This window comes from Thecamonas trahens (genome assembly GCF_000142905.1).
Source record: "Thecamonas trahens ATCC 50062 unplaced genomic scaffold supercont1.9, whole genome shotgun sequence".
Lineage (NCBI taxonomy): Eukaryota > Apusomonadida > Apusomonadidae > Thecamonas > Thecamonas trahens.
This window is the reverse complement of record NW_013657671.1, coordinates 353,044-369,689: the sequence shown is the minus strand read 5'-3', so window position 1 is coordinate 369,689 and position 16,646 is coordinate 353,044. Positions and strand designations below refer to the sequence as shown.

Here is a 16,646-nt window from a genome sequence, read left to right as displayed (position 1 = left end):
TAGGGGGGGGGGGTGCGAAGAAAGGCTTTGATCAAGATCGGCTAGCGGGAAGAGCGGCATGGATGAGAGGAAGAGGGAGGAAGAGAGAGGGGGAGACCATAAGAAACATCAGCCTCAACCCCCTTCCTTCTCGCTCGCTCGCTCTCTCTCATCACGTCGTCCCACAGACACGGTCACAGTCACAGCTGTGGTAATGTAGGACGCGGGTGGTCGACAAGGAGAGCAGGGACAACGGCAACGAGGACTAGAGCGCAGGCAGATCGGCCGGGATGACGAGATGGAGCGGATGACGGACGTTCATGTGGCCAAAGAGATCGGAGAGCTTTGTGGGCAGGAGGCCGAGCGACTTGAGCTTCCACAGGCCGAGAGCGAGGGCGACGCACTGGAGGAGGAGGTAGGCAATCTTCTGCAGGAGGAACGACGGCTCCTTGCCGGTAGTCAGCTTGGCGGCCTTGGCGAGGCCCTTGAACACGTTCGAGACGTTCATCATGGCGGAGACGGGCGCCGAGAGAGCCATGTACGTCATCATCATGGAGAAGATGCCAACCGACGAGCCAGACATCCACAGCATAAAGCCCGTCATGAAGAACCCCTTGACCGGAGACATGGCCAGCTCCCAGGCCTTCTTCTCGTGGGCAGACGCTCGCGGCGCCGCCGCAGAGCTCTCCAGAGCCGCCGCCACCGCAGGCGAGAGCACCGCAGAGAGGCCCGGCGGCGGGCGCAGGGCCCCTGAAGACGGGTGCCGTGGTGTGCTGGGAATACGTCCTGGGCTGAACGGCATGGGTGGGTGGGCGGGGGTGGGGGGGGGGGGGGGGGGGGAGGGGGGGAGGGTGAGGTGGTGTGGTGGTAGGGGGCTAGAGGGTGAGGTGAGGATCTTGCGCGAGTTTGGTTGTTGGCCACACACCGCCAACCACGTTAAGAGCGGCGTGGGACGGTGACGGGCGGGTGACCGGGTGAAAGGTGATCAGGCGGACGGTGATTGGGTACAAGGTGGTCGGAGAGGGATTCGTGCGGGAGATCGTTCACTTGGACGAGGGCTTGTCCTGGAGCATCTGCCAGTAGCCAGAAAAGTCGAGGTCCGACATGCCGTTGGTGCACATGAGCCGGTAGAGAGCATGGGCAGAGGAGCCGAGGTTGAGCGGGGCGTTGATGGCGTTGGCGGCCTCGATGGCGAGCGAGAGGTCCTTGGCCATGAGCGGGGCGGCAAATCCGCCAGTGAAGCCGCGCGCGGCCGGGACACCATCCATGGCCCCCGGGCACGGGTTGTACGTGTCCGACGACCAGCAGCGGGCCGACGAGGTGTTGAAAATACCGGCAAGGACCTTGGGGTCCATGCCCGACTTGACGCCAAGGTTCATGGCCTCGTTGACCGCGATCATGGAAATGCCGAGAACGAGGTTGTTGGCAACCTTGGCGACCTGGCCGGTCGAGTGCGAGCCGCAGTGGACAATGTTCTGGCCCATCCGGCCAAGCACCGCCCGCGCCTGCTCAAACTCGGCCTTCTCGGCCCCAACCATAAACGTCAGCGTCGCGTTCTCGGCCCCGATGGTGCCACCCGAGACCGGCGCGTCGATGAGGACGTGGCCCTTGGACTTGGCCGACTCGGCCACGGCGGCAGCCACAGGCGGCGAGATCGTCGACGCATCAATGCAGAACTTCGACGCGTCGCCCGCCCCGGCAAACACGCCGTCGGGCCCGTTGTACACCGACTCGACGTGCGGCGACGACGGCAGCATGGTCACAATGACCTCGGCCTTGGACGCGCCGACGTCGGCCGGCGAGCCCGCCACCACCACGTTGCTCGGCGCCTCCGCTGCCAGCCGCGTGGCAGCCTCAGGGAACACATCGTACACCACCAGCGGGTGGCCAGCCTTGGACAGGTTCGTCGCCATATGGGCACCCATGTTGCCGAGGCCGATGAAGCCCACGGTCTATCCCCAGCCACCCGTCCGCCACCCCAACAAGACCGACACAGACCCATCCGTGAGTACCAACCCCCCATCCATACGCCCGTCCACACCGCCACCAACCGACCATATCATCCATGAGTCATCCCCATCCCCATCCCCTCTTCCCCCCCTCCCCCCCCCCCCGGCCCGCCCCTTTCCCCTCCTCCCTCCACACGTACCACCTCTGAGGAAAAGGCAGCTGCGCTAGCGGCAGTCCTTACGGCAGCAGCAGCTGCGGCAACAGGAGTGGCAAGAGAACGGAGCATGATAGTGAAAGTAAAGGAGGAAGCAAGTATGAGAGATATCCCCTCGTTCGTCTGCCCTTGCAAAGGGCTTGGCTACCCGGTCTGCCAGAGGCTTCACCTCGCGACTCGTGCTTCAGCCTCTCAGCTGGTCTGGCTGGCCATCATTCATTCATTCGTTCGTTCGTTCGTTCGTTCGTTCGTTCGTTCGGTCACAAACACAACGCCCGCCTTTCTTCTTGCCCGAGCGAAACTCACTTTCCTCGCGCTCTCTCTCTCTCTCCTCGCTTTCTCTCTCTCTCTCTTTCTCTCGCCCTCACTTCTTCTCTTTCGACATCACCCCCTCCCCTTCAATCAAGACTACATACTGGCCCACACTCCTTTGATCCTGATCACATGCCTGAATCACAGATATCGTACTTGATTCCGGCCCCAACAGACAGCCTGCTCGAGGGACGATCGCTGAAATTTGTCACGGTTTCGACGTCCTCACGCAGATGCACATCTTCACCATCCCATTGCAGGGCTTCGTCACACACGCACACACACAAGCATGGCCGGATTTACTCATCACTCGAATCCTCTTTCTCGTCTTCCTCCTCATCGCTCGAATACTCTCCCTCCTCATCGCTCGAGCTTGAGGACGGCCTTGACTCCACGTCCCACGCCGAGGTATCGCCGAGCCGTTCGAAGAGCTCCGGGATCGAGTTGGACGCGGCGAAGATCCGAATCACCGCGTTGCAGACCGAGACGGGCACATCGTATGTGCCGTGCACGCGACAGGCCGTGGCCGTGCATGAGCAAATGGTGTCCATTTTGTCTATCCATCGGAAGACACGGGTGTGGAAGCTCGGGTGGTCGGTGGCCGGCACATTGGTCTTGACAAAGTCAAACATCGCCGATCCGACGCCCTGGTTGAGGAAATCCAGGATATTGCGCGAGTCATGCAGGTCGTCTTGATGCCGTGCAAGAGAAGGGCAAAAGTCGGCTGCCTTCTTCAGAAACGCAATCCGCTGGGCCTGCGACGCCGTTGGCTTCATCCACTCGAACGCCAGGCGCAGCACGCTGAGGCCACCTGTCCATCCACCGCAGCGTTCCCAGATCTCATCCTCACGCGGCTTCCAGAACTCCCAGTCGAGCCGGCGAAGGAGCTTTAGCTCCTCCAGAGTCGCTTCGTCGCCGTTCACCACATAGTCGGTGACAAGGTGGTGGCTGGAGTTGTCCAGCTGTACGTCCTTGGCCACAATCCTCCGCGATCTGAGCTCGTCCAGCCGGGTGCTGAACGGGACCAGGGCGCTGACCACCGCCGCCATCGCGCCCGCTATCGCATCGGACTCTGCATGCGCCCCATGGTCGAGTGTGCGCGGGGTGACGGTCCCGTCAGCAGCCGCAGGCATGAGAAACATGGCGGCAACATTGTGACGCCACGATGGAATGCCACTCTTGGCCATTGCCGCCTTGAGCGCCGCCATCTCAACGGGGACAATCTTGTCAGTGACGAACCAGAAACGGTAGACAGCGGCGTCCAGCTCTCGCTCAGCCGCGATCACGCTCGGCCAGCGCGAAGCTTCGGCCACAATCGACTCGAGCTCCTCGCTCGTAGTCGCTTTCGTCACTCGCGCGTCGAGCCATGCCGTCGTCACCTTGTTGATGCTGGTGGCCGAGAGCACGCCGATCAGCCGCGGCGTGAGCGGCGGTGCCAGCACCTCCCCGTTGCGCACCGCTGTGCGCGCTGCGGCCAGCGCCGGAATCGGAATCCACTCGTCGACATCCGCAGTCGGTGCAAACATGGTTTCTTGCCGGCTAAAGTTGCGCACAAGATCCGCAGGAGTGGTGGACTCGCCACCGTTGTCCAGGTACTCGATCACCAGGCTTCTGACTTTGCCACTCGACGTCGCGTGAGGGAAGCGAGTTTCCACCGCAGCCATCACATCGCTGCGCAGAATCCAGCTTCCGCGCCGGACAAGAGAGCTGCCCGGGGCCAAAGCAGCCATAAGCTCACGTCCGCGATGCGCGCGCTCGCCGCCGCGCACCATCGCGCGCTGCACCACCGCAATCACCTCGGCCTCAACGCACGCAAGCGGGCTCGCCAACATGCCGGCAGAGACCGCGTCTTTGGCATCTGCCACAATCTCGTCCGACGACATCCACAGGAGGCCCAGCTCCTCGCTCGAGCCGGGAAACTCCGACACAAGCTTGCACGCAGTCTTGACCGCAATCCGGACCCACCCGCGTTCCCACGCGCAGTTGAAGAAGTCCTGTCGATCCGTGCTCTCCTCTGCCGACGTCGCCATCATGTACAGCCACGTCGTGCTCATCGCTCCACGATCAGGCAACCTCGTGTCGCTGGCCATCAGCTTACACGCGTAGATGTTCTTCTGGAGCATCTTGCTCAGCAGACGGCGATCGTGGGCAATCCGCCACAGCCTCTTGCAGCTTGCTGCCAGCGCCGCAAACGCCTGTGGATCCAGGGAGCCAAGGATGTAGACCAGGAGCTCGTCAGGCAAAGCAAGCATTCCGTACTGGCTTTGAGCTTGGTGGCCGCTCGCTGCCGCGCTCTCACTTCCGCGCTCAGCATGATTCCACTCCGGAACAAGAAAGTACCTCTTGCACGCTGGCTGGCAAAAGTACACCATGTCGTAGGCACGGCAGAAGCCGTCTGCCCAGTTCTCGCTCCTTGTCACCTCCTTCGGCATCCGGCGGCCACAATTGTTACACATCTTCAGGTCCAACTTGAGCTCGACTTGAGTCGTGACATCGTCAGGCACCTCATCGCTCACAATGGCGTACGATTCAGCCATCACCACGTTTGCCGCCGGCAGGCCGACGGCATACCCTGCTCCGGGATTCTCCGCACAGCGGGTAAAGAACCACGAAGGCATCGCATTACTCATGGCTCTTCTCCTACCGTCAGGCTACGCAATTGGTCTTTCTCCTTCTTGAGCTTCGAGATGAGTGATGCCCCGCGCCTTGCCCACCACGGCAACCTGGACAGGCTCGGTTTTATGGAGGTGTGTGCCCTTTCCAAAAAATGACAAGGAAACTGCAACTGCAACACCAAATTGTGCAGCACAAAGTGCAACTGACCTCGTTAGCCACGTATGAAACAGCCCACCACTGCCCCCCTTAGCGACTACATATTGTTTCAACATACAATCTCCCCACTACCGCAACCACCTTACCGTCCGCCACCACAACTTCACCCACATGTACTGATCGCATTGCGTCCTTGCCCTCCAGCCCTATCCCCTCCCCCGCTGGCTTGAAGCAGCCCACCACATCCCCCTAGCCACTACATATATGTAGTCGAAAGGGGGATGTAGGGGGATGTGGTGGGCTGTTTCATAGCTTGACCCCCCCCCCCTCCCCTTTCCCACCCAACCTCCCTCCTTCCCCCCCATCCTCGCCCCCCCCCCCCCCCCAAAGAAAAAGAATTGTCTCCGCGCGCCTCCGCTCACTGCTTGCTGACGCAGCCAAAGTGGCGGGGGGAGGGGAGGGGGCAGCACCCGCACGCTCACGCCCAGCCCCACACTCCGCACATCCCACTCCTCGACCTGTAACATGGAAACCGTGGCTTCGACCCTCAGCTCGACCCTCAGCTCTTCCTGGGAGGCACTCCACGCCCACCCGGTTGCAGGCGTGGCGTGTACCTGGCTCGCCTGGGCCCTCGCCCAGCCTGTGGTGGTGGGCCTGCAACGCGTGCTGCTCGCTCTGTTTTTCTTCCGCCTCCTCCGCCAGCTTGTGCGACTCGCAACTAATGCCGATGCCCGGTCTGCGGCACTTGGTGCAGTGCTGCGGTCGGTCCGCGGCATGCCGGGCCTTGCTGGCGTCGTTGCAGCCGAGCAGGCCAAGACACTCAAGGAGATCGAGGCTGTGGTTCTCGGCGAGACCTCGGACGCCATGCAGGCGCTTCCGGTCTACACCTCGCTGCCTCCGAGCGGGCTGCCGCTGGCCGAGATCGAGAGTACCATGGCTGTGCTCACCAGTGAGCAGAAGATGTACGAGGGCAAGAAGGCGTTTGGCGGCATCTACCACGAGGCCGGCGGCAAGGTCTCCAAAGCCACCATGGCCGCCTATCAGGCCTTTACCTACTCGAACGCGCTGTACCCGATGCTCTTCCCCGGCCTCCGCAAGTTTGAGGCCGAGGTTGTTGCCATGTCGGCTTCGATGATGTGCGGCGGGCCCGAGGCGTGCGGGACCATGACTTCGGGCGGAACCGAGTCACTCATCATGGCCATCAAGACGTACCGCGACATGGCGCTCGCCACCCGCGGCATCACTGCGCCCGAGCTGGTTATTCCGCTCTCAGCCCACCCGGCTCTCAACAAGGGCGCGCACCTGCTCGGCGTCAAACTGGTCGTTGTCCCGCTCGGCCCCGACTTTCGCGCTGACGTCTCGGCCTTTGCCGCTGCTCTCTCGTCGAACACCATCATGGCAGTCGCCTCGGCGCCGGGCTACCCGCACGGTGTCATCGATCCTGTCGAGGAGATGGCGGCCATTGCTGCCGACCGCGGCATCCCGCTGCATGTCGACACATGCCTCGGCGGCTACCTGCTGCCGTTCCTCAAGGCCGAGGGCCGCCTCGGCCCCAACTTTGACTTTTCCGTCCCCGGCGTCACCTCCATGTCTGCCGACCTGCACAAGTACGGTTGTGCCCACAAGGGCGCCTCGGTCATCCTCTATGCCTCGCCGGAGATTCGCAAGCACCAGTACTTCCAGGCCACGACGTGGCCCGGCGGCCTCTACTGCTCGCCGTCGTTTGCCGGCTCGCGCCCTGGCGGCACCATCGCCGCCGCCTGGGCCGCCATGGTGGCCCAGGGCTGGGACGGCTACGTCGCCGCCGCCAACGAGATTCACGACGCTTTTGAGGCCCTCGTCGACGGCATCAACGCCATCGACGGTCTTCGTGTCCTCGGCGAGCCTGACGCCGCCGTCATCGCCTTTGACTCTGATGATCCAGCCGTCAACATCCTGCAGGTTGCTGACGAGATGACTGCTCGCAAATGGGATCTCACCCGCCTCATCAAGCCGACTTGCGTCCACTGGATGATTGGCGGTCGGCAGACCGACCTCGTTGAGCCCATGCTTGCTGACCTCCGTGAATCTGTCGCCGAAGCCCGCGCTCATCCCGAGCGTGCCTCTGAGGGCATGGCCGGCATCTACGGCATGGCCGGCACCATTCCGGACCGCACTGTCGTCGATGAGCTCCTCACCGGCTTTATGGACATCATCCTCAAGCCGTAGTCGCCTCCACACACCTCTTCGCCCGCCATCCCATCACAACGCGATGCCATCAGTAAAGTCGCTCAGTGCCCCGCCGCCCGATCCACCCCATCCGTTCCCTATCCCCTCGCTGTTGGCCTCGGTCGGTCTTGGCCCCGGTCGGCCTCGGTCGGCCTCAGCTTGCCTGCGTGTCACCACGCCACACCGCCTCACCTGCTCACCTTCACCCTCACCACCATCACTACCCCTCTCCCGCCCACCCACTCCACCATCCCCACATCCATCCCCACTTTCATCCCACCACACCTTCCACACCCTCAACCATGTCCTCGTCTTCATCCTCATCCTCATCCTCATCCTCCTCCCACAGTGGCTCCTCCTCACCCTCCTCACCCTCCTCCTCCTCCTCCTCATACTCGCTGTCACTGCCGTCCTCCGTCTCCATCCCCTCCACATCCACACCCTCATTCTCAATGTACGCACACATACACACACACTCTCTCTCTCTCCCCTCCCCTCCCTCCCCTCCCCTCCTCTCCTTCCACTCATACTCACCCCCCCCCCCCCCCACCCCCCACCCACCCCCCTCCCTCCAGGTCGCCGCCGTCGGACCCGCTCCCGCAACCGGCATCATGGGGCGCAGATTACCCGCCGGGTATCGCACCACGCTCAGAGGCTAGAAGGTTTGCGGCAGCTCGTGCAGCGCTCAAGGTTCAAAAGGCGGCTGTGGCAGAGTTTGAGCGTCGGCATGGTCCCATCCCGCGCAAGGTCAAGGTCATCTCGCCGCCATCGGCGTCCACCTTTATGCGCAAGTACGTCGCCCACAATAGGCCCGTCATCATCCGCGGCGCCGCAGAGCACTGGCCGGCTCGCGCAAAGTGGGATCTTGACTACCTTGACGACGCCATCGGCAAGCGCAAGATCAACGTCAACGTCATGCCGTACTCGGCTGGCTCAGGCACCATCGTTGGTGGCCATCACGTCGATCCCAAGCTCGTCACTATGCGCGTCACAGACCTCATCTCCCTTCTCCACTCTGAGGCCGACTCTGCCAAGTCCAAGTCCAAGTCCAAGGCCAAGGCCCAGAAGAAGAGCAAGAGGAAGACTGCCAAGGCGTCCAAGATCAAGGCCCAGAAGAACAGGAAGAAGTCCGCAAAGGCGTCCAAGACCAACGGCCACGCAAACTCTGCCCTTCCAGACAAGTACTACGTCTCGTCCAATGAGAACAACTTTACCAAGCAATTCCCAGAGCTCAAGGGCGACGTCGACATGCGCGGCTTTGGCTTCTTCCCCGCCGCCATCGACTCGGTCAATCTGTGGATGGGCGGCGAGGGCTGCTTTTCGCCACTCCACAACGACTACATGGACAACCTGTATCTAGTTGTCCGCGGCCAAAAGTCGTTCCGCCTCTACTCGCCGCTCTCCTCCATCTTTCTCTACGAAGCTCGATTCCGCAAGGCCTTCTTCGACAAGTCGCCCGACGGCGAGTGGTTCATCGACGAGGTCGCGCCCATCAAGCACCAGAACTGGATCGCTGTCGACCCACTCTCGCCGGACTATGCCCGCCACCCCCTCTTCAAGTACGCCGCACCCATTGACGTCACTCTGGAGGAGGGCGACATGCTCTTCCTCCCTACACACTGGTACCATCAGGTCTCTCAGTCTGTCGATGCCGAGGGCAAGTGCATCGCCCTCAACTACTGGTTCAAGCATGACGTGCCCTACGACTACGTCGATCTATTCAACGCCACAGAGTCCGCCGCACAGGCCATCCTTGGCGAGCGCTTCCTCTACGACGGCCCCTCATCGTCGTCGTCGGACACAGCCGCGGCGTCGTCGTCCACCGACTCGGCAACAGACTCGCTCGACTCGGAGACAACCTTTGATCCACTGCACGACATCTGACCACTCCGCAGGCACCCTGCCGCTCCGTCCGACGACGAAGTAAACGTCGGTGCGAGCGTCGCCCTCCCCCCCCCCCCCCGGACAGCTTCGCCAACAGATCGCCAGACATGCGAGAAATTGGATTGAAGCTTGGGTGTATGACATTGATAATGGTAGCATGAGACTAAGAAATCCAAGCCACGACTGATGGGACTGAGAATAGAGTTAGGCGGCGTCCGAATCCTCCTCGATGAGGAAGCGGAGGAAGAGACCGACGAAGAACGCAGCCGAGGCCGAGACACCACCGTTGAGAACCATGATGAGGCCGCCCTTGATGATGGAGCCAATCTTGCCGTGCATGGAGATGTGCTGCTTGAATGCACCGAGGATGAAGAGGGTGACGGCGGTCATGGCACACGAGACAGCAAAGTTGGCGTCGACGCCGCCCTTGCCGCCGACGCCGGCAAGGCGCGAGACAATGTATGCGACGAGCGGGACGGCACCAAAGATGAGGAACGAGAAGAACATGACAAGGCCTTGCTTGGCCGGCGACTCGTTCTCGTCGTCTGGGTTGAGGCCGAGCTCCTCGACCATCATGATGTCGACAAAGAGCTTGGGATCCTTGGAGATGATGTCGACCACAGTGACGGCGTCGTCTTCGGTCATGCCTTTGGCTGTGTACAGTTCAACCATCTCCTGCTTTTCATGCTCGATGGCGTGGTCGACCTCCCACTCCTCGCGCTTGCGCTCCGACCGCATGAACTCCAGCTCGGCCTTGCCCGACACAAACTCACCGACGCCCATCGAGAGGCCATCGGCGATGAGGTTGGCGAGGCCAAGAACGAGGACAATGCCGGTCGAGAGGTTGGCGCCAGCCACGCCTGCCACAACAGCAAACGTGGTCACGATGCCATCCAGCCCACCAAAGACCAGCGCCTTGACGTACGATCCGGCCTCGGCGTGATTCTCAACATGCGCTGCGTGCGCCGCCCGCATGGCCTCCACGTCGCCACTTGCATGCGCTGCCCGTGCCTTGCGGTACTTTTCCGCCGTAGAGATACCCGCATTCCCATCCGCACCACCTGTACCGGCCATTGCCGTCTTGCTCCCTCCCGTGGTGGTCTTGCTCGTCTTGCTCGCCTTGTTCACCCGTCCCTCCTCCCGGGATGGTTTCGCCGCATCGCGACTCCGCCGCCCGGCCCGTGGCGAAGGCGACTTGGCTCCCTCGTCGTCCGAGTAGTAGTACGATGAGTAGTACGAAGACACTGAGTGCATCACGGTAGAGATGAGTGTGAGAGACAGGTGCCTCGGTTACGAGCAACGGTACGTGCAAGTTGGGGGTGGGGGAGTTTGAGGGGAGATGGGCTCGGCGTGACAGGCTGGCGTTACACGCGATGCTGGAACTACCTGCTAATTGCTCTGGTGATTGAATTCATCAAGGGCTGGCATCACAGTGACCATTCGGGCGGTGAGGGCACAAACGGCTGGAAGCGGCGGAGCATACGCGAAGCCGAGGGCGAGGGCGACAACGCCGAGATGTCGGCGAATGGGAGGGCAGGGACGTGCGCGTAGTTGTCGAGGCTGATTGCCGGAATGACGTCGTCGTCGACGTCGACGACGTCGTCGTCAATGTTGACCGCGGCCGAGTTGAGAACGTGGAGCGGCGAGCCGACCGGGTATGACGGTGCCGTGTCCATCGGCGACATGGGCGACATCGAGTGCGAGTCGAGGCGGTCGAGTGGGACGGCCGAGGCCGGCGACGCCATGGTCAGGCCGGCCAACTGGTGGGCCTGGAAACCGGATAGAAAGTCGCACTCGGGGCAGTGCCAGACGGCGGCGTCGATCGGCGGCGCGCGCGAGCCGACGCAGTCGGCGTGGTACACCCGCGGGCACGAGTCGCAGCAGATGAGGTCACCAATGTCGGAGCAGACTGCGCAGGCATCTGCGTGGAGCCGCGATGTGCGAATGTGCTCGACATGCGGATTGAGCCGGAAGAGGCCATTGCGCGAGTCGTGAACAAACCGCGCGTTGCGACCCGACGCGGAAATCTCCTTCAGCAGCGCAAGCGTGAGCTGCTTGATAGCCTCGTGCTCCGCCGACGGCGAGCCCGAGGTCTCGATCTCGACCTCGGAAACCCTGTTGATAATCTCAAGGATGGTACCTGCCTGAAAGGCGAGGCTCGGATACTCGAGCAGCGCCTGATGTGCCAGCTCGGCCCAGTCGCGCCAGTCCAGACGCTCGTGGACGCTCGGCGACGCAGCCGCGTCGCCCGGTGCGGTCTCGGGCGCTGCCACGGCCTTGGGCGTCTCCGCCTTTTCGCCGCTTGCGCCTTCCTCGGCCGCATCTTGCTCGCTGCCAGTAGCGTCCTTTCCCTTGGCCTTGCCCTTGCCTGTGCTCGACTTGCCCTTGCTGCCCTTGCTGCCCTTGCTGCCCTTGCTGCCCTTGCTGCCCTTGCTGCCCTTGCTGCCCTTCCCTTTGGCCACCTCCTTGTGCGTGCTCGCTTTCGACGCCTCATCCACAGTGGCGGTGACGTCGAGGTCGAGTGAGCGGGCGGCGCTGGGTGCGTCCGGCTCCCGACTGCCCTTGCCGCCGGCCGCAGCCTTTGCCTTGCTGTCGGGCGGCGAGAGCGGGTTAACTGCACGCGGCAGCGGAGTGCTTGGCGGCGAGGTGTGCTTTGATGCAACACGCCCGCGCGTTGTTGTCAGCGACGTGTCCAGGCGGAGACGGGTCGGGGTCACAGCCGCGACTTCGGCGGCCTCGCGAGCTGCCGGAGCTGTGGCGGCGGGAGCGGACGCGACCGTCGGAGGCGGTGCGGTGCTGCTAGCGGCTGCCTTGGGTCCGGCGGCTGCCGCAGGTGCCGCCGCACCGCCCTTGCGCGCCGTCACAACCTTGGGCACATACCGATTGCCCGACTTGCGGCATGGCATGCGCGCCAGCTGGTCCTCAAACAGATTTGACAGCTCCTGGGCCATAAACCCGACGTCCGAGTTGAGCGAGTTGTACCGGATGCAGTTGGAAAAGACCAGCCGGACATCGCGGATAAAACTCGACTCGTGGCTGTAGCCGAGGTTGGAGATCTTGGTCCGAATCGACCCGAGGTCCATCGGCTCGTCGATGACGTCAAAGTAATCGTCAAGGCCGAGCGCCACCGGATCGACCGGCGCCCGGAACGGCGCAGAGAACTTGTGGTTGATGAGCCGGAGGAGGAGCTCAAAGCAGAATCTCAGCTGCGGCGTCTTTTGCGGCTCTTGCATGTTGAACTCCTTCGACTTGACCTTCTTGCGTCGCTTGCGCCGAGTCGAGCCCTCGGCGGCAAGCACTGCACCCTGCTCGGTCCCAGCCAGGTGCTTGTTCGCCTTTCCGCCACCGGGCCGCGGTCCACGCCCCGCATCGCCGTCGCCGGCAGCAGGCTGTGGCTCGGCTCGCTTGCGCTTGCGCTGGTTCTTGTCTGGCGAGCTCGGGTGGCTCTTGGTCACCTCCATGGCTGCTGCCCCGCCGTGTGGAACGGCCTGCGGTCGCTCCATGGTCACAACAACCATACCTGGTCGTTACACTACCCAGGAACAAAGGCAGGGGGGAGGGGGAAATGGGGGGGGGATACGGGTCGGTCGCGGGCGGTGGAGGCACACGCCGACTCAAGGAAGGCCGCCGAACACGGGCTCGGCAACAAAGGCGGCGAGGGGGGGGGCGAGGAGGGGCGTAAGCAAAGGGGTTGGCCTTGTCACAACAACAAGAAAGACAGCGAGATAAAAGTGGAGACCTGCTAACGTTGCGGAGCTCCAAGGACCGCACGCCTGCTGTTGTCTGCCGATAGTAGGCACCGCCAGGCGGGGTGAGGTGGTGGCGTTGTCGGCCCAACGTGGCGGATCATGTCGCACTACCTTGATCTTTTTGGCCGTTTGCAGCCCGCCCCTCCTTTCCTTCAATCTCTGCAATGAAAAAAAAATATGAACTGTCGCCTGCCCTTTGTTTGCGGCTCATCCGTCTCCTTTTACAGCTCTCCTCTGTGGCACACAAGCTACCGATGGTACTCGCAATAGGCATGTATGATGAAATTGAGTGTGTACTACTGGTATCTCTGGTGATATAATTCAGATGATGAAAACGTCACCCAAGAGAGCCGCTGCAAGTACTGGACCGAATTGCAGCTGGGCTTGAGGGAGAAAGTGTTGCTGGCAACGACAAACGTCACAACGAGTGCGGAGCGGCGCCTCTCGCCGCACTGGTCACACTGGCCGCCGTCGACCAGGCCAAGGCCAACAGCAACGGCTATGCTTTGTCTTTAGTCGCCACACTCCACTACGACGTTGTCGAACAGGCTTCTGTTCCCGCAGCCGAGCGTAGTATGGAAGACGCGTCGCAGATAGATGTGGGCAAGCTCGAGGTGCAGGGTATGTTGTGCGGGGTGGGGGGGGAGGGGGGGGGGGGGGGAGGGGGAGGGGGCTGGGGCCTCGACAAGGGTGCGGTGGTTCTGGGCTGACTCACTGGTTGGTTATCTTGGAAACAATGGTGTGTATGGGCTGGATGCGGGGGATGATGGGGATGGTGAACTGCTTGCTGGGGTGGGGACGGGGGGCTGGCGATGTGTGCGTCTGTGTGTGTGCTGCCCGTTGGGACGGATAGTGGTGGAGGCAAGGGATCTGATGCAAGCGGATCGGTGGAGCCAGTCGGATCCATATGTGGTGGTGACGTTTGCGGACAAGTGGGAGTCAACGTACACAGTGTCCGACTCGAACAATCCGGTGTGGAAGAAGCAGGAGCCGTTCTTCTTTGAGGTCCGGTCGCGCAAGGCCAAGATCTTTGTCGACGTGTTTGACAAGAACAAGATGGAGAAGGACGTGTTTCTCGGGCAGGTGGAGATTTCGCTGGAGGAGCTAGAGAACGGATCCAAGCGCGACGCGTGGTGGTCGCTCAAGGATCGGATGGCTGGCGTGGAGGGAGCCCAGGTGGGGCGGGCCGAGGGCAAGGAGATCACCGGCTCTATCCACCTGCGGATCGAGTACACGTACTCGCGTGTTTCTGAGGTTGCAGCATACTTTCTCAACGAGGAAGTGGATGTGTACGCGGTCAAGGGCGAGAAGAAGGCTGCCGAGTTCTCAATGTCGGTGCTGATCGGCAACATCACAGTGCTGTATGGCCTCCTCGAGCCGCTCATCAACTGGTACTACCGGCAGTGGGACTACTGGATGTGGAAGGACGCGTCGGCATCGTTCACCATGCTCCTGGTGTACTCGTTCATTTCGCTCAACAACTGGCTCATTCCGACGCTCATTCCGCTGTACCTCCTCGCGTACATGTCGTGGAACTACATCGAGGTCGGCGGCAAGCTGACATCGGCCGACGACGACGACTACACGTTTGCCGTGCAGGAGGGTGAGCAGCAGGTCGACATGGGCTTCCTCGGCATCTCGTACTACAAGTCGCAGATGCAGGTCATTCAGAACTCGATCGGCGACACCAACGTGTGGATCCAGGGCAACAAGGACCTGTTCAACTGGCGTTACCCTGCAACAACCAAGTACGTGTGGATCGGCGTGGCCATTCTCACCGTCCTGTGGTCCATTGTGCCGTTCCGCTTTGTCATGTTCACCATCACTCTCTACCTCTTTACCCGCTTTACCAAGTTCTACGTCTACTCGTGGCGCATCTACAAGGGCCTGTATAAGATCGTGGAGGAGCGTTACGGGCGCGAGGCCTCCGTCAAGCGCCGCGGCTTCGAGGCTTCGACGCCCAAGCCAGTCTCAAGCGCGAGCCCGGCCCCCAAGACCGTCTCGTCGCCAGTGGCGAGCCAGACCCGCCAGTCACCTGCCTCGAGCTCTGCTCGCAAGTCGAACAAGTCGCACAAGTCAAACAAGAGCGCGTCGCCGTCCAAACGCACCCGCAAGGCGCTTCCGCTAGCACCGACGGCGTCTTCCGCGTCATCGGCTGCAGTGACGCCAGCACCGAGCACTCCGGCAAGCTACGCGACGCCTGCGGCCGACTCGCCGGCGGCGTCGTCGTCGGCCATGGCCGACTCACCGTCGAGCTCGCGGCGACGCAAGGTGAAAAAGTCCAAGCACAAGCGCAAGCCGCGGACGCCCAAGGAGTAGAGTCTACCGTCCGCTTAAAAAAGAGGGACTGCAAGTGGTGAGGAGGAGGAGCTTTAGTGAATCAGGCCTCAGTTGTCGAGGCGGCGGCAGCGTCGGCAGTCGAAGCGGCGGCGGCGTCAGCGGAGGCGGCGGCGGCGGCGGCGGCGTCACCGTCCTTCGGCTCGGCCTTGCGGTCAATGTACGAGCCGACGGAGCGGCGGGTGAGGACCTCAACACCGTCCTCGGTAATGAGCATGGTGTGCTCAAACTGGGCAGAGCGCTTGCCGTCCTCGGTCACGCATGTCCAGCCGTCGGGCCAAATCTTGTCATGATAGGTGCCCTCGTTGATCATGGGCTCAATGGTAAAGACATGGCCAGGCTTCATGACGCCGACAGCACGGTTGTTCTTGTAGTGCGGGATAGACGGGTTGCCATGGAAGAGGCGACCGACGCCGTGGCCGCAGAAGGTGCGGATGACCGAGAAGCCGGCCTTGTGGGCGACCTTGGTGATGGCCTTGCCGAGGTCGCGGTAGCGGACACCCGGGCGGCACATGGCGATAGCGGCCTCGAGCGAGTCGTACGTGGTCTGGACGAGCTTGCGGCCAGCCTCGTCGACGTTACCGACGAGGAAGGTCTCGTTGAGGTCGGCGTGCAAGCCGTGCTTGTAGACCGAGACGTCGACGTTGATGATGTCGCCGTCCTTGAGCGTGTACCCGTCGGGAATACCGTGGCACACGCACTCGTTGACCGAAGTGCAGACAGACTTCGGGAAGCCCTTATAGTTGAGCGGCGACGGATACGCTCCACGCTCGATGCACGCCTCGTGGCAGACACGGTCGATGTCATCACAGGTCACGCCGACCTCAATGAACCGCCCGGCAACGTCAAGGACCTCGCGGCCGATGCGGCAGACCTCGCGCATGAGCTCGATGTCCTCAGGACTCATAATCGGAATCTGCGTCGACATGCCGAGCGCCTCCTCGGCCTTAGGAATCCCATCCAGCGCATGATCAGGCTTGGGAATGTGGTCGGGCACCGTCCGCCGCGGCTCGCGGGGGTACGGCCGCAGCTCACCGGTGAACTGGTAGTTGGGGAACGGCGAGTACTCATTTGCGTTGGCAGTCGAGACCGTCAGCACAGACTTGGCCGCAGACTTGGCCACTAAATGAGGTGGGGAAGGAGGTGAGGGAGAGTGGGTGGGGGGGGGGGGGGGGGGGGGGAAGAGAGAGAGAGAGAGAGAGAGAGAGAGAGAGAGGAAGGAGGAGGGAGGAGGAGGAGGA

At 62.2% G+C, this 16,646-nt stretch overlaps 7 protein-coding genes across 7 annotated transcripts; 3 read left to right on the top strand and 4 right to left on the bottom strand.

Annotated features, from left to right (window-relative positions):
- Positions 1-244: 244 nt before the first annotated feature.
- Positions 245-781, bottom strand: AMSG_02372 (uncharacterized protein; the record flags this gene model as incomplete). Its single annotated transcript, XM_013905460.1, has 2 exons — positions 245-729; positions 763-781. 2 exons carry the CDS (start codon positions 779-781, stop codon positions 245-247), a joined length of 504 nt encoding a protein of 167 aa, XP_013760914.1.
- A 229-nt stretch (positions 782-1,010) lies between these two features.
- On the bottom strand, positions 1,011-5,085 carry AMSG_11707 (uncharacterized protein; the record flags this gene model as incomplete). Its single annotated transcript, XM_013905546.1, has 2 exons — positions 1,011-1,931; positions 2,851-5,085. 2 exons carry the CDS (start codon positions 5,083-5,085, stop codon positions 1,023-1,025), a joined length of 3,144 nt encoding a protein of 1,047 aa, XP_013761000.1. The 3' UTR covers positions 1,011-1,022.
- A 646-nt stretch (positions 5,086-5,731) lies between these two features.
- AMSG_02369 (pyridoxal-dependent decarboxylase) lies at positions 5,732-7,472 on the top strand. Its single transcript, XM_013905459.1, has one exon. The coding sequence runs from the start codon at positions 5,753-5,755 to the stop codon at positions 7,433-7,435; it is 1,683 nt and encodes a 560-aa protein (XP_013760913.1). The 5' UTR covers positions 5,732-5,752; the 3' UTR covers positions 7,436-7,472.
- Positions 7,473-7,737: 265 nt separating this feature from the next.
- Positions 7,738-9,329, top strand: AMSG_02368 (JMJD7-PLA2G4B protein; the record flags this gene model as incomplete). Its single annotated transcript, XM_013905458.1, has 2 exons — positions 7,738-7,745; positions 8,011-9,329. 2 exons carry the CDS (start codon positions 7,738-7,740, stop codon positions 9,317-9,319), a joined length of 1,317 nt encoding a protein of 438 aa, XP_013760912.1. The 3' UTR covers positions 9,320-9,329.
- Positions 9,330-9,368: 39 nt separating this feature from the next.
- Positions 9,369-10,620, bottom strand: AMSG_02367 (vacuolar iron transporter). The gene has a single exon (XM_013905457.1). It carries the CDS (start codon positions 10,571-10,573, stop codon positions 9,524-9,526), a length of 1,050 nt encoding a protein of 349 aa, XP_013760911.1. The 5' UTR covers positions 10,574-10,620; the 3' UTR covers positions 9,369-9,523.
- Positions 10,621-10,712: 92 nt separating this feature from the next.
- On the bottom strand, positions 10,713-12,912 carry AMSG_02366 (uncharacterized protein). The gene has a single exon (XM_013905456.1). It carries the CDS (start codon positions 12,835-12,837, stop codon positions 10,747-10,749), a length of 2,091 nt encoding a protein of 696 aa, XP_013760910.1. The 5' UTR covers positions 12,838-12,912; the 3' UTR covers positions 10,713-10,746.
- A 689-nt stretch (positions 12,913-13,601) lies between these two features.
- AMSG_02365 (uncharacterized protein) lies at positions 13,602-15,387 on the top strand (the record flags this gene model as incomplete). Its single annotated transcript, XM_013905455.1, has 2 exons — positions 13,602-13,689; positions 13,922-15,387. The coding sequence occupies exons 1-2, from the start codon at positions 13,644-13,646 to the stop codon at positions 15,385-15,387; spliced, it is 1,512 nt and encodes a 503-aa protein (XP_013760909.1). The 5' UTR covers positions 13,602-13,643.
- Positions 15,388-16,646: the final 1,259 nt, after the last annotated feature.

Coding starts and splice junctions, on each gene's coding strand:
- AMSG_02369 (XM_013905459.1), top strand. CDS start 5,753: ATGGAAACCGTGGCTTCGACCCTCAGCTCGACCCTCAGCTCTTCCTGG.
- AMSG_02367 (XM_013905457.1), bottom strand. CDS start 10,573: ATGCACTCAGTGTCTTCGTACTACTCATCGTACTACTACTCGGACGAC.
- AMSG_02366 (XM_013905456.1), bottom strand. CDS start 12,837: ATGGTTGTTGTGACCATGGAGCGACCGCAGGCCGTTCCACACGGCGGG.